The sequence below is a fragment of the Patella vulgata genome, chromosome 7 (genome assembly GCF_932274485.2).
Source record: "Patella vulgata chromosome 7, xgPatVulg1.2, whole genome shotgun sequence".
NCBI classification, from domain to species: Eukaryota; Metazoa; Mollusca; class Gastropoda; family Patellidae; genus Patella; species Patella vulgata.
Window position 1 is genome coordinate 52715864 of NC_065885.2, and position 15855 is coordinate 52731718.

Genomic DNA, 15855 nt, shown 5'->3' on the forward strand with positions numbered 1-15855 from the left:
ATAAATTATTTTGAGTTTTAGGCCCCGTAGCTATAAGTTGTGGTGGTTGTCTTAAACGCCACAGTAACATGTATGTGTTTATTGTGTTTTCGGAATACCTGTCACATTTTCTCTGCATTTTTAAAAGCCCCTGTCATTCATATATGGTGTACTGTGTGGTGTTGTGTTGTACTATCTATTTAATAGAAGATCTTCCTCAGCCTTGTGCAAAATTTTGGCCAAGCACCCAATAACCCATATCCACCCTGTCTATAATCACGAATAATCGTGCTACCGGTGTGACCCAATATCACGCGGGGGTACATTATGGAATGTTATGGTTCGAATCCCGATGAGGGTCAAGAAAACATTCGACATGTTCAAGTCGGGATCTAACTCGTCGAGAGTGGAGTCTGTGGGACTGTTTACCGGATGTGATGAACAGAGATCCTGTGTATATATCGGTAATGACCACAGAAATCCCTCAGAAGTTGGAATTCGAATAAGAGTAGTCTGGAAAGACGCTTTCTGGGCAAAAGTCTTCCTCTCGCAAATGACCCGAATGTCGATGAAACGTTAAAGATGGGTTCCCAGAAAAGTATTTATCGGGTGGTAATTTCCAATAAAAGTATGGTAGTTTTGGCATATATGGCAAGTAGAAATGAAATGAAATGAAATGGGGTTTAACTTTCTACTGTGCTGCTCCTATGCTGGGCATACGCCATACAGTGTGCTATGAGGGAAATTTTGCCCGTGCAGCGGCACTATCGCCTACTCTTATATCGAATTCCTACTGCCAAGGGATCTTTTACGTGCATTCCAATGTATAGACGGGACCTCGGTTTTCCGTCTGAAACGAAGGACTAGACAGCTGTCCTTGTCAGGCCCTCTTGTCCTGCATCACTGACAAGGGGGAACCACGCCGGAAAATATGGATATACTTTCTCGGCCAATGCAGGGATCGAACACCCGACCTCCAGGCTAGCGAGCCAGCGTCTTACCCACTTAGCCACGTGATCCCCATGGCAAGTAGATATATTATTATTATTATTATTATTGTTCGATTTATATAGCGCTTCATTACACGTGAAGTGTTTCTAAGCGCATATCACAAACATATACTTCAAACACAGAAACAATCAAAATCATGAGAATATATTTAAACACAGCTGCCTGTTAGGCGCTATTATTCAAAGGTTTATATCTAACAAATCAACCGGCTAATCTCTATATTGAACCCAGTCGAGGTATTACCTGATGAACACCTACACCAAGTAGAGTTCAAAAATAAAAAACGAAGTTTAAAAGAATCAACTTCATTAACAAAAATTAAACAATCAAAAACTAAAAAGATAAATCAAATTCAAACGAAACAAATAAAACAAAGAAAATGAAAAGAGCAGTTCATTACCATTCTACATTATCAAAATAAAGGAAATCAACTTGTGAAAATTTTTTCAAAAAATAAGGGCAAAGTAACACTAATGTTAAAACTTTTTTAACGAACATATCTATGATCGCCTATCGTTATCATTCAGGATTTAACAAAATTTCTTTAAAAACCTAAATAAAATGAAATGAAAATGAAAATCAAAATCAAAATCAAAATCAAAAGTAAATTAAAAGCAAAAGTTCAACCAAAAGCAAAAGTTAAATCAAAACTAAAAATTAAATCAAAAGCAAAAATCAAAATAAAAGTAAAACCAAAATGTAAATTAAAATCAAAACACAAATGAAAACTTAAATCATTTTTAAAAGTAATTTGAAATGTAAAGCAAAAGTTTAACCAAAAGCAAAAGTTAAATCAAAACTAAAAATTAAATCAAAAGCAAAAATAAAAGTAAAACCAAAATGTAAATTAAAATCAATATAATATCCAACCGTAAACATTACTAATCAAACCTTTTGTTTTAACAATCTCTTCAACCATCAAGCATCATTGCCCCGATCAGTGTTACAGAATTTGTGCTTTATATGTCTACATAATATTAATTATATTACCCGTATCTATTTTATGCGCGCATGTTGTTTTTTTGTCCTGTTTTTATTTTCTATATTATGTATACTGTATGTATGGTTTGTATTGTCTGTCTGTAAATTGATGTCCGTGTATAACTTTTTCATCTTTACATATTGTATATGGCCGCCCTAAAAGGGCGTTCCAATGCAATCAAATTCTATTTTGTTCTTTTCTATTCTATATACACATTTACACATTCGTTAGTGTAATGGTAGACGTTACTGATTAAGCGTTGCACATCCCCCTACACTACCACCGCCTTAAGATTGGTGGCCCTCGAGACGTAGCTATACCCAAGGCCAGGTTGTCGCTATCAGTTTTTTCGGAGAGAAGAAATGAAATGAAATGAAATGGGGTTTAACGTCCTACTGTTCTGCTCCTAAACTGGGCTAATAAAGACGGACATATGCCATACAGTGTGCTATGAGGGAAATTTTGCCCGGACAGCGGCGCTACCGCCTACTCTTATATCGAATTCCAACTGCCAAGGGATCTTTTACGTGCACGCCAATATGTACACGGGACCTCGGTTTTTCGTCGGAGAGAAGAAGCACTCCGACGCTCACGTTGGGCAAACATTGTGACAAGATACCGCGTCAAAAACGGAACCCGCTAATCCAGGCAGCTGAAAGTTTGACGTCATATTCAAAATGGATGCCTCCGTGTCTTGCCATTTTGGCGAGACAAACTTCGATTTAAAGTAGCTAAGTCTCTAACTCAATATCATCCAAAACCTTCGACATTGAAAACACGAATCATTTTTCAATTGTAATCAACATTGGTGTTGTGATCTTACCGGGGAAAGATGGGCTTCTGATATCCAATATTTAAGACAAAATAAACATTTTACGATTGGTAAACGAATAGTGTACCATAATGCGTTTCAGTGCAATTTGTAACAAGCGACTCGAAGAACGGGGTTAGACATATTCCACAAGTCATGTCAAACGTAGACCCCATATTCTTATCTGGAGAGCATGCGCAATAAATACTATAGGTGTAGACTGGAATAACCAGACGCTAGAGACTGCCATTAGATTGAGACTTCTGGCGTATTTCACCGAACATAACTGCTTTGAAATCAGTTTATTTACATTCATATTACATTATTATGTACGTTGCGACCCATTTATGTCAATTTGTAGGTTCCAAATATTATCGATTTAGCTCCTTTAACTGAAGATTTATCGATAAAATAGAAATTGTGCCCGGACAATTTCCCTCATAGCACACTATATGGCATATGTCCGTCTTTATTAGCCCAGTTTAGGAGCAGAACAGTAGGACGTTAAACCCCATTTCATTTCATTTCATTTCTTCTCTCCGAAAAAACTGATAGCGACAACCTGGCCTTGGGTGTAGCTACGTCTCGAGGGCCACCAATCTTAAGGCGGTGGTAGTGTAGGGGGGTGTGCAACGCTTAATCAGTAACGTCTACCATTACACTAACGAATGTGTAAATGTGTATATAGAATAGAAAAGAACAAAATAGAATTTGATTGCATTGGAACGCCCTTTTAGGGCGGCCATATACAATATGTAAATTTACAGACAGACAATACAAACCATACATACAGTATACATAATATAGAAAATAAAAACAGGACAAAAAAACAACATGCGCGCATAAAATAGATACGGGTAATATAATTAATATTATGTAGACATATAAATCACAAATTCTGTAACACTGTTCGGGGCAATGATGCTTGATGGATTGAAGAGATTGTTAAAACAAAAGGTTTGATTAGTAATGTTTACTTTTGATTTTTATTTTGCTTTTCATTTTCATTTCATTTTATTTAGGTTTTTAAAGAAATTTTGTTAAATCATGAATGATAACGATAGGCCACCATACCAAAAATCAAAAGCTCAACCAAAAGCAAAAGTTAAATCAAAACTAAAAATTAAATCAAAAGCAAAAATAAAAATAAAAGTAAAAGTTTAACCAAAATGTAAATTAAAATCAAAACACAAATGAAAACTATAATCATTTTTAAAAGTAATTTGAAATGTAAAACAAAAGTAAAAGTAAAAAGCAAAATAAAAATATTTGGTCGGCCTATCGCTATCATTCAACGTCCTTGACCCCAATCGGCAACCGTCGGCTTTTTCCGACCGCTTCGACTCGACGGTTTGTTCTCCCGCGGTAGACTACAAATAAAACTGAATCAGAACAGTATTTTCTTATGGATTTGCGAACACAATATATATATATCCAACCGTAAACATTACTAATCAAACCTTTTTTTTTAACAATCTCTTCAATCCATCAAGCATCATTGCCCCGATCAGTGTTACAGAATTTGTGATTTATATGTCTACATAATATTAATTATATTACCCGTATCTATTTTATGCGCGCATGTTGTTTTTTTGTCCTGTTTTTATTTTCTATATTAGGTATACTGTATGTATGGTTTGTATTGTCTGTCTGTAAATTGATGCCCATGTATAACTTTTTCATCTTTACATATTGTATGTATATGGCCGCCCTAAAAGCGCGTTCCAATGCAATCAAATTCTATTTTGTTCTTTTCTATTCTATATACACATTTACACATTCGTTAGTGTAATGGTAGGCGTTACTGATTAAGCGTTGCACATCCGCCTACACTACCACCGCCTTTAGATGGGTGGCCCTCGAGACGTAACTATACCCAAGGCCAGGTTGTCGCTATCAGTTTTTTCGGAGAGAAGAAATGAAATGAAATGAAATGGGGTTTAACGTCCTACTGTTCTGCTCCTAAACTCGGCTAATGAAGACGGACATACGCCATCAATGTGCTATGAGGGAAATTTTGCCCGGACAGCTGCGCTACGGCCTACTCTTATATCGAATTCCAACTGCCAAGGGATCTTTTACGTGCACGCCAATATGTACACGGGACCTCGGTTTTTCGTCGGAGAGAAGAAGCACTCCGACGCTCACGTTGGGCAAACAATGTGACAAGACGATACCGCGTCAAAAACGGAACCCGCTAATCCAGGCAGCTGAAAGTTTGACGTCATATTAAAAATGGATGCCTTCGTGTCTTGCCATTTTGGCGAGACAAACTTCGATTTAAAGTAGCTAAGCCTCTAACTCAGTATCATCCAAAACCTTCGACATTGAAAACACGAATCATTTGTCAATTGTAATCAACATTGGTGTTGTGATCTTACCGGGGAAAGATGGGCTTCTGATATCCAATATTTAAGACAAAATAAACATTTTACGATTGGTAAACGAATAGTGTACCATAATGCGTTTCAGTGCAATTTGTAACAAGCGACTCGAAGAACGGGATTAAACATATTCCACAAGTCATATCAAACGTAGACCCCATATTCTTATCTGGAGAGCATGCGCAATAAATACTCCGTGTACATATTGGCGTGCACGTAAAAGATCCCTTGGCAGTTGGAATTCGATATAAGAGTAGGCGGTAGCGCCGCTGTCCGGGCAAAATTTCCCTCATAGCACACTGTATGGCATATGTCCGTCTTTATTAGCCCAGTTTAGGAGCAGAACAGTAGGACGTTAAACCCCATTTCATTTCATTTCATTTCTTCTCTCCGAAAAAACTGATAGCGACAACCTGGCCTTGGGTATAGCTACGTCTCGAGGGGCACCAATCTTAAGGCGGTGGTAGTGTAGGGGGATGTGCAACGCTTAATCAGTAACGTCTACCATTACACTAACGAATGTGTAAATGTGTATATAGAATAGAAAAGAACAAAATAGAATTTGATTGCATTGGAACGCCCTTTTAGGGCGGCCATAGACAATATGTAAAGATGAAAAAGTTATACACGGACATCAATTTACAGACAGACAATACAAACCATACATACAGTATACATAATATAGAAAATAAAAACAGGACAAAAAAACAACATGCGCGCATAAAATAGATACGGGTAATATAATTAATATTATGTAGACATATAAATCACAAATTCTGTAACACTGTTCGGGGCAATGATGCTTGATGGATTGAAGAGATTGTTTAAAAAAAAGGTTTGATTAGTAATGTTTACGGTTGGATATATATATATATATATACTATTCAAAAAAAGTAGGGGATATTTGATTTTGGGGGCATAATACTAAAATATGCAAATGACTACGAAAAAAGTCACTATAGAACCTAACAGAAGAAACATTTCCAGTTACATGTGACGCCCAAACGCACCAATAGCTACCGCATGGAATGCAGGTGATGCTTGGGATCATCATGGGGGTCCAACCCAAGATTTGCACGACTCTGACTTTGAATGTTACAGTCATTGTGGCATTGAATTCCAGGGTGGAAACATCAGTTTAATTGTTTTAGTGACCAGGAAACAAATTTTGATATGCGTCGGCTTACCCAAAATGAAAGGTTACGTGCCCTTGGCATGCTACAGATCGGCACAACACAGGCGGTTGTGGCGCGGACGATGAATGTTTCTCAGTCTGTCATAAGCAGGCTATGGTCCAGATACCGTGATACACAATCTGTACAGGATAGACCACGCTCAGGTCGACCAAGGGCGACAACTCAAGCCCAGGATCGATTTATCCGTACCTTGGCCTTGAGAAATCGTGTCATCACAGCAAATCAGATCAGCGCTCGTCTTCAAACAGACACTGGTGTGAGAGTGAGTGGCCAGACGATTCGGAATCGACTACATAGGGGTCACCTTCGCGCCCGACGTCCTCGCGTGATCCCTTGTTTGAGAGATCATCACATTCAGGCAAGACGTCGTTGGTGTAGGGATCGTCAACACTGGGATAATCGACGCTGGAGCAATGTGATGTTTTCAGATGAGTCAAGGTTCACTGTTGATTTTTTGGACAGACGTAGGAGGGTGTGGCGTCGTCGAAACGAGCGCTTCCAAGACGTTAACGTCATCAGACATGATCGATTTGGGGGTGGTTCTGTTATGGTGTGGGGAGGCATCACTGTTGCTGGAAGAACGGCTTTACATGTTGTTGCAGGGCGTGTTACAGGCCAGTACTACCGGGACAACATCTTGGCAGTCCATGTTGTGCCGTTCGCACGACGTCATGGCCGCCGTTTCATCTTCCAGGATGACAACGCAAGATGTCACAGGGCCAGGATCGTTACAGGTTACCTCCAACAACAGAACATCACCACATTACCTTGGCCAGCACTGAGTCCCGACCTCTCCCCCATCGAGCATGTCTGGGACATGCTTGGACAGAGGTTACGTCAACGTCAACAACGTCCTGCCAATGTTCAAGAACTTGCTGCTGCGTTGCAACAGGAATGGGACAATCTGGACCAAAATGACCTTAGACGTCTCATTAGGAGTATGCCACGTCGGATCAATGCTTGTTTGGCAAACAGAGGAGGATTTACCCGTTACTGACTTGGTTGTGATGCTGTGGTAACTTTGCTGTTTGACCCCGGGTATCATTTTACCCTTATAATGGTCAGTCTGTGCCTTACTTAGTCTAACGATCATTTGCAATAAATCGATGAATGTGAACTTCATTTCATTTTGTCATTTGTTTCTTTGTCAGTTTCATTAGGTGACTTTAATAACACTTAAAAATCAAATATCCCCTACTTTTTTTGAATAGTATATATTGTGTTCGCAAATCCATAAGAAAATACTGTTCTGATTCAGTTTTATTTGTAGTCTACCGCGGGAGAACAAACCGTCGAGTCGAAGCGGTCGGAAATAGCCGACGGTTACCGATTGGGGTCAAGGACGTTGAATGATAGCGATAGGCCGACCAAATATTTTTATTTTACTTTTGCGTGAAAAAAAGTTGAATGATAGCGATAGGCCGACAAATATTTTTATTTTGCTTTTACTTTTGTTTCACATTTCAAATTACTTTTAAAAATGATTTTAGTTTTCATTTGTGTTTTGATTTTAATTTACATTTTGGTTTTACTTTTACTTTTGCTTTTGATTTAATTTTTAGTTTTGATTTAACTTTTGCTTTTGGTTAAACTTTTGCTTTACATTTCAAATTACTTTTAAAAATGATTTTAGTTTTCATTTGTGTTTTGATTTTAATTTACATTTTGGTTTTACTTTTATTTTGATTTTTGCTTTTGATTTAATTTTTAGTTTTGATTTAACTTTTGCTTTTGGTTGAACTTTTGCTTTTAATTTACTTTTGATTTTGATTTTGCTTTTCATTATCATTTTCATTTCATTTTATTTAGGTTTTTAAAGAAATTTTGTTAAATCCTGAATGATAACGATAGGCCACCATACATGTCACTCAACATAAACTAGGTCATTTCGGGACTAACATATGGTTCAATTTTATTTCAATAATTTGCTGGAAAATACATTTAATCATTTCAGGGACTGGGGTAGTTATTATTTACAATAAGGGTTAAAGGGGCATTAGGTAAGATTAAACTTACTAGAAAAATACTAGAGATATCCAATCTTACTAGAAAAACACTGGATTCCCCGAAAAACACTCATGCAGCGTATACAGGACAAAAATGTAAGGGTTCCCCTAATCAACAGCCCGACGATTAGGAATTTCTGCACGCGTGATGTCAAAGGTCACACGCGAACATTGAGCGCTTGATGTACAAGTTGATAAACTTTATGAAGAGTTAGACGTACAACACTTTCTGAAATAAAAATGACGGAAAAAGACGCGGGTAGTGGATAATCCGAGAATTTAATTAGGATTCGATATTTGTAATAAATAGTAAGCGATTAAAGACAACACCCTCTTATGTATGCAATGAATTCTCCTCTGACTTCCAAGAGAGGTAAAATGACCTGGTTTGATCGAATTTTTATAGCCTGACGTTCCTTCCCAATTACAATGTTTGAGAAGGATTAGAAGCAAAGTTATGACAAATTAATTATATAGTTTGAATATGTTTTAGTCCATATATACCATTAAATCACCCAGTTTGTACGCGGGAACCCATCTTTCAACTCCATTCAACATAGTGAATTATAAGATAAATCTTTCAGAAATATATGACCTTCTCGGACTCTCATTTATGATAGTAATATTTCAGTGACCTTCAAATACAGTTTTTGTGGCTCGCTAACCTGGAAATCATGGGGATGTTATCCTTTGTCAGTGTGTAGGATGGGGCCCTGCCCAAGGACGAAAACAAACGAAGTCCCGTATACACATTGACGTGCACGTAAAAGATCCCTTGAATTGGAATTCGAAATATGCGCCCCCCCCCCCCCAACAGCACACTGTATGGCGTATGCCCGGGTTCAATAGCCCAGTCGAAACAGAACATGGTAGGACGGACGCTAAACACCCCATTTCATTTCAAATTAACATACGATGATTAACTATTCATAACAAAACAGAACACATGGTATATATGTAACACTATCAGTGATAACAGAATATCAGTTTTGTAAATATAAAATTTATTTACAACAGGAAAAAGAATATAAAACTAGAACATAACTAACCCAGTAACTAAAACCAGTACACCAGGAATATAAACTATAACATTAACACAGTACATAACCATATATTACAACCATTCCGCCCCTCTGTCACGGAAGCGGCTGGACTCGGGTGAGTCCATACGCCGGTTCCTGCTCCATATACCTTTCAATAACAGGAATTGAGTCTCACAACACAAGTCATATATGGAGTTGTTTAGATTAGTTGGCCACCAGGTTGTACACAGATTATAAGGGATTGATTAGTCCTTAAAGGACAATATTGGTGTCAGTCATTATCACATAAATATGTGATAGAAGTGGTTTAACACGTCGTTCGAAATATAATTTTAATACAGAGATCATTGCCACACGAGTTAACCTTCTATATAACTGACTGAAATGACGAGTGATAACAGATACACGGGCGAATTTCTGCTCACTAATAATTCCTTCGAAGACCAAAAGTTTTTATATGAGACAGTGAGAGAATATCAGACGATTCAAAACAGCAATTGACTGTAACTAGAAAAGAGTAAACGAAAAATATTGAAAAATTCCATGCATTACCATGTTTTTATTAAGTATAGAATGAATAAAAACAAGTGAATGTACGGACTATATCAATTTTTCTCGTGTTCTCTTATCTAGTGACATTCAGTTACTTTTTTGAATTGTCAGATATCCTCTCACAGTCTCACAAAACAACTTTTGGTCTTCGAAGGAATTGTTAGTGAGCAGATGAGCAGAAATTCGCCCGTGTATCTCTTATCACTCGCCACTTCAGTCAGTTATATAGAAGGATACATGTATATAACTCGTGTTTTCCTTTTGTGTTCGTCACTTCTTTTTGTAGAAACCTTCACTACGCATCTATCGTATAGCAATGATCTCTGTGTTAAAATTATATTTGGAACGTGTTTAACGAGTTCTATTTGTGATAAAAACTGACACCAAAAATGTCCTTTAATTACAACATAGCGTGTACGTACTTATAGGTCAATAACCAATATCATATATTATCAAAACCAGCTGGCGGTCAATAAATTCTATGCAACTAAATAATCGCTCACATTTCATAAGATAGAAAATTTGATGAATTTTATAGAGCACTTTGTCACATATAACTACTTCTCTGTTATTTAATAAGGATGTTTTAAAGTTAATGGCAAGTATTATAGGCTGCTCTAATAGCAAATGCACGAGTCTTGATCATGACATTCAAATTAGTAGTAACCAGCGGTTGCCAGGCAAGATACCTCTAGAGGAACCACCAGCTAAAAATGCGATTTTTCGTACAACCTGAGGCCATAATTCAGAAAGTTACGATCCGATATGTGCGAATATCAAAAGGAAGCAAGATCTTTGGGTTATAAACATATAGATTTCAAGTTTCATCAAAATCAGATCAAAATTGTGACCTCTGGAGTTTTAGTAACTTTTGCCCGATCCGTTTACTTTAAAGTAATAAAATATGTTTAAACTCACATACAACCGGTGAATCGATACCACGCAAATTGACTCAATGATAGATCTTATGATACAACGCGCACGCGGTAACCCTTTGGCCATCAAACCCACCTTTGGGAAAGGGGTTTGTTTGTTAAGTTTTGAGGTGGTTTTGATTTTAGCAAATCGATACATTTCCCCGAGAATAATTATCCAATGGTAGATAATGAACACCTTTGCGGCTAAGCACTGGATTTTTTGGGTTTTTGTTTTTCTGTGCCAATTATATTATTCCAATACATAAATTAATCATTAGGCCAAAGTGTCAGACGCGCATCCAGTGTGGTAATAAAATAAGATTTAATTAAAAGTGACATTTTGGATTCATCTTGACGTCTTACATATTACTGGAGGCGAAAAATAATGTGTCATGTCATTGTGTCGTCCGACAAATAATGGGAAGAATTTATTGTCTTCTGAAAATCGGGGGGATGAACAAATTTTCGGGCGACGATCGAAACATTTTGCAATTGTTACAACCTTTGAAAACTGACTACAAAAGTAGTGGAAAATGTTCTAAATTTAAACATATCTAATCAGTGACATCGAGAGTTTGACATTTAAATACACTTGCAACTTCAAATCATCAGTTGACGCGTAATATTTACACGGGGATTTCTGGATAATTTAACACTTGCCAGTTCGGACAAAAAAGGCTAAGCAAAATGAACTATAGGATAAAGACTTGTCATACGTTTAATCAGCTGAAAAAGAAAGTGGTCTGAACTTTGTGAGTGTACAAGTGCTTTATCCCAATATTTACTCAGCAAAATCAATAAAGAGCCATACAGGTGTATGTTTTTGGTGTGTTGATATATATACATATATATTTCCACTCGGTTTGTCTAGCCTATTTAACATCATGTCAGTCGGCGCTGCGCTGAAAAGTGGTACTTCGGTGTTTTGAGACTAACTTACGATTATTTGTTTCTAAGGTAACGTGTGTAATGATATATATTATATAGTGATGGGAATGTGCGCGAATGTGTACATGAGTTTCCCGCAATTCTGTACCACCCGAAGGACTAGCCAACTTTTTACTTGTCAGTCTCATACTAGCTATATCCACTGCAAATGGAAACCAGGCTTAAACAATCCGGAGATTCCTCTCAGAGCGCGCCAGGAATCGAACCCAGTGCGAGGAAGACGGGTTGTGTCCGAAAAATTCAACCACAATTGACATATGGTTCAATTAAATACTGACGGATCACTTACTCCGTGCGGAGCTAGGTCGAAAAAATAGTTTGGGCTTGGTTAAGAGAAAGTGTTATAGTAACACACCTTTTTAAAAAATAACTATTAATTACATATATATTGTTATTATTCTTATTGTTCATCTTTATAGCGCACAACTTCCACGATCAACTTTAAATATTAAAAATTTAATTAATGCATAAACAATCATGACTATGCATAAATCAAAATGACGTATTACCGTGGAAGCGCCTCTAAGAGGTGCATTTTCAAATTGTTCTTTACTAACGACAACGATGAACAGGTTCTAATATTTAGATGTAGTTTGTTCCAGAAAAGATGGGCATGAACAAAAAATGAACGATGACCAAATGAACGTTAGTTTGCAAAATGCTCTACTAAAAGTAAAAAGCTTGGGTTCGTTGCAGAACTGAGATTTCATTTTGGAACATAAACTTCATTGAGCTCATGGACGCGTATGAGGGACAGAGGTTATATCTGTTATATATTGTTCTAATTTACTGTTCATCAGAGCTCTGAAACAGAGATCTATTACGTACCCGGGCGAAATCTTCCCGTTTTCCCGAATTATTCCTCAATGATCGAAAGTAACTTGTGGCATACAGTGAAGTGAAATACTAAATTAATTACATTTTTATTTGTGAATATGCTGTGAAACCATTTTCGCACAAATAGCCTACCTATAAATTCTTACACCAGATGTGCGCTACGTGTGTTTTATGCCGATGTCTGTCCACAAATATCATTATATCAATTTATATTGATTTATACTGTATAAATCATATCAAGGCCTGGTGTACACACGCGTATTAAATTAGGCTTAGCCAATCTATATAGGTTCTCTAACTGTATCATTACGACCGATATAGTTATGGTGTTGTATCATACTCGAACTGTGTCATTTGAACGTTAGCGGCGATCGACACTCCACTGGTTGGTTGTCAGAAATTTGACAAAAAAAAGCGTGTCATCTTACCCAAATTAAACGAAGTATTCCGGTTGCCTTAGCTCTTCAATTTAGAGGCGGTTTTTCTAGTTTCGCGGAAAATGCTGCCTCGTCTTTCGATTTATGTTGTCTTATTAGTTTTGACTTTTATTTCTTTTATAAAAAGTGACAAAAGTTGTGACGCGGAGGGTGAAGAATGTGATATAGGCACGAACGATCATGAAAAGACCAAATATCAAAAGTCAACAAAATGGAAGAAATATCTGTCGTTGATTGACAAGGCTGTGGAGGAATATAAAGAATGTGAAAGCACAGACTGTTCGTGTTACGACAGTGTTATAGAAGACGATTTATCGGTGTGGAAAAATAAAGAGGACGGTATTACTGCTGAGGGTATAAACAAGGCGAAGGCTAATGGTGTCCATTATCAAATCATCAACCACAAATTATACCGTGAGGAGGATTGCATGTTCTCTGCCCGATGTGCGGGTGTGCAGCATTATATATTGGAAATTATCAAGAAATTACCCGATATGGAAATGATAATTAATGTGCGTGATTGGCCACAATCCTCAAAGTTCAATCCACCAATCCCAGTGTTTTCATTCAGTACTGTAAAGAAACAACATTGGGATATTATGTATCCTGCCTGGACATTTTGGGAGGGTGGACCAGCTGTTTGGCCAATATATCCAACCGGTTTAGGTCGCTGGGATGAACAGAGGAATATTATTCCAGCAGAAGCAAAGAAATGGCCATGGGAGAAAAAACACACAAAAGCCTTTTTCCGGGGGTCAAGAACAAGTGCAGAACGTGATCCCTTAATTCTCTTATCAAGAGCAAAACCTGACTTGGTAGATGCAGAATACACAAAGAATCAGGCTTGGAAGTCTGAGGCAGACACACTTCATCGACCGGCAGCTACTGAGATCAAACTGGAAGATCACTGTAAATACAAATATTTGTTCAATTTCCGTGGTGTAGCAGCTAGCTTCAGATTTAAACATTTGTTTTTATGTGATTCACTTGTGTTCCATGTCGGTGATGAATGGTTGGAATTTTTCTATCCAGTCTTGAAACCATGGGTGCATTACATTCCTGTTAAGCAAGATTTATCAGATGTTGAAGATCTTCTACATTTTGCTAAAGAAAATGATGAGGTTGCTAAGGAAATAGCAACAAGAGGGAGACAGTTTATCTGGGACCATCTCAAAATGGAGGATATATCATGCTATTGGAAAAAACTCCTCAAAAGTTATGCCAAACTTTTGAAGTTTAAACCACAAAGAGACAATAGCCTCAAGCAAATTAAATAAATAGCTCATTTTTATTCATCTATTTATTCACCATTACTTTTCTATTGGTGTATTTGTTGTAACAGTAATTTTTACATACATTCTACAATTTTATCTTGATAAGACTGGATATTTTTATTTTGATAATTGACATATTATTATTATTCTGTGGGTGTCGTTTTATTGTTTATTTTTAGAGGTCTTTAAACATGTAATTATAATAACCAATTTTGTGTAAAAAAATTTCAAAACATTGTCATTTGTGATTTGTCTCAGTTCAATATACATGCTCTAATTCAATAATAATATTCTGTAAACTTGTACATACAGTGTGCATTTATATGTATAGTTTTTATTCAATATTGGTATTTTGTATTTTACCTTCGGTTGACTAATGTACAGAGAAAATATGTAAGAATAATAAGATATTAAAGATTTATTTTACTTATCAGAATGTATTGTCATTTAGCATCTCAAACAATGAGAACTGTACCATAGTTTCTCAAAATGGCTACAAAATAGAACAGAGCCTTTCAATGAATTCCTATTGACAGACATGTCGCATGCAAAGAGAATGGCAGGTTGACAGAAAGGAATTGGATCTCTTGGCAAATTTAAATAGAAAAATGCCAATAGCTGGTTACATAATTAAATATACTATATACGTGTATATTGCAGCTCTTTTTTCAAGCTTCATATGTGAATTATTATCTAAACATTTATTTACATGACAAGCCCGTAATGAACTCTTAACATCATCAGATGGCCAATTTATTAAATGAATTAGAACACCTGTGCCATTTTAATAATTTAAAGTTAAATGGATAATCAAAACTTTGTTATTGTAACAATGGTACTTGACAATCCAGACTATTTACATCAAGTATATCCATTTTTCATGATCTGTTTTTGAACTATTATAGCAAGAACAGCCAGCTCTTTATCTAAATCTTACATAATGCATCTTTAAAGCAGACAGTGCAATAATATTTGTTTAATCTTTTAAAACGACGAAATGAAATTCTACCTATTAGTTGACAAAGGAGCAGTCTCTTTAAAATATAAACAATTGCAGATTTCATATGATGACTTGATCTGTTTTTGGAATGGCCTAGAATTAAATTTAGCTCCACTTATATATACATGTATTTCTTGGATCCAATCATTCAAAGAATTAGGTAGGCCTACTTTCACGTTGTTATGCCATCGATTCCTTTCAGTTTTTTAAATACACTCTTGTGTATGACATTTTTACAAGTCAATGGTTGAAAAATCATATACAGTATATACTCAATAGACCAAGGTAGATCTAACAGTAATAAGCAAAATAGAAAAATACATAAGTACATGTAAGGTTTATACTTATAATGAACTTAGGTTGTTGAAAGATGAAAATACAATAGATTAATCAATTCCCAGCTGTTATGAAATAGGGTCCGTTGAAAAAGTGGTACCAAATAGAAACATAACTGATGTGGTTTCACTAACCCAATGCT

General features: G+C 36.5%; 1 protein-coding gene across 1 annotated transcript; it reads left to right on the forward strand.

The window, feature by feature from the left end:
* The first annotated feature begins 13114 nt into the window (after window positions 1-13114).
* Window positions 13115-14810, forward strand: LOC126828806 (protein O-glucosyltransferase 1). Its single transcript, XM_050558812.1, has one exon. It carries the CDS (start codon window positions 13166-13168, stop codon window positions 14378-14380), a length of 1215 nt encoding a protein of 404 aa, XP_050414769.1. The 5' UTR covers window positions 13115-13165; the 3' UTR covers window positions 14381-14810.
* Window positions 14811-15855: the final 1045 nt, after the last annotated feature.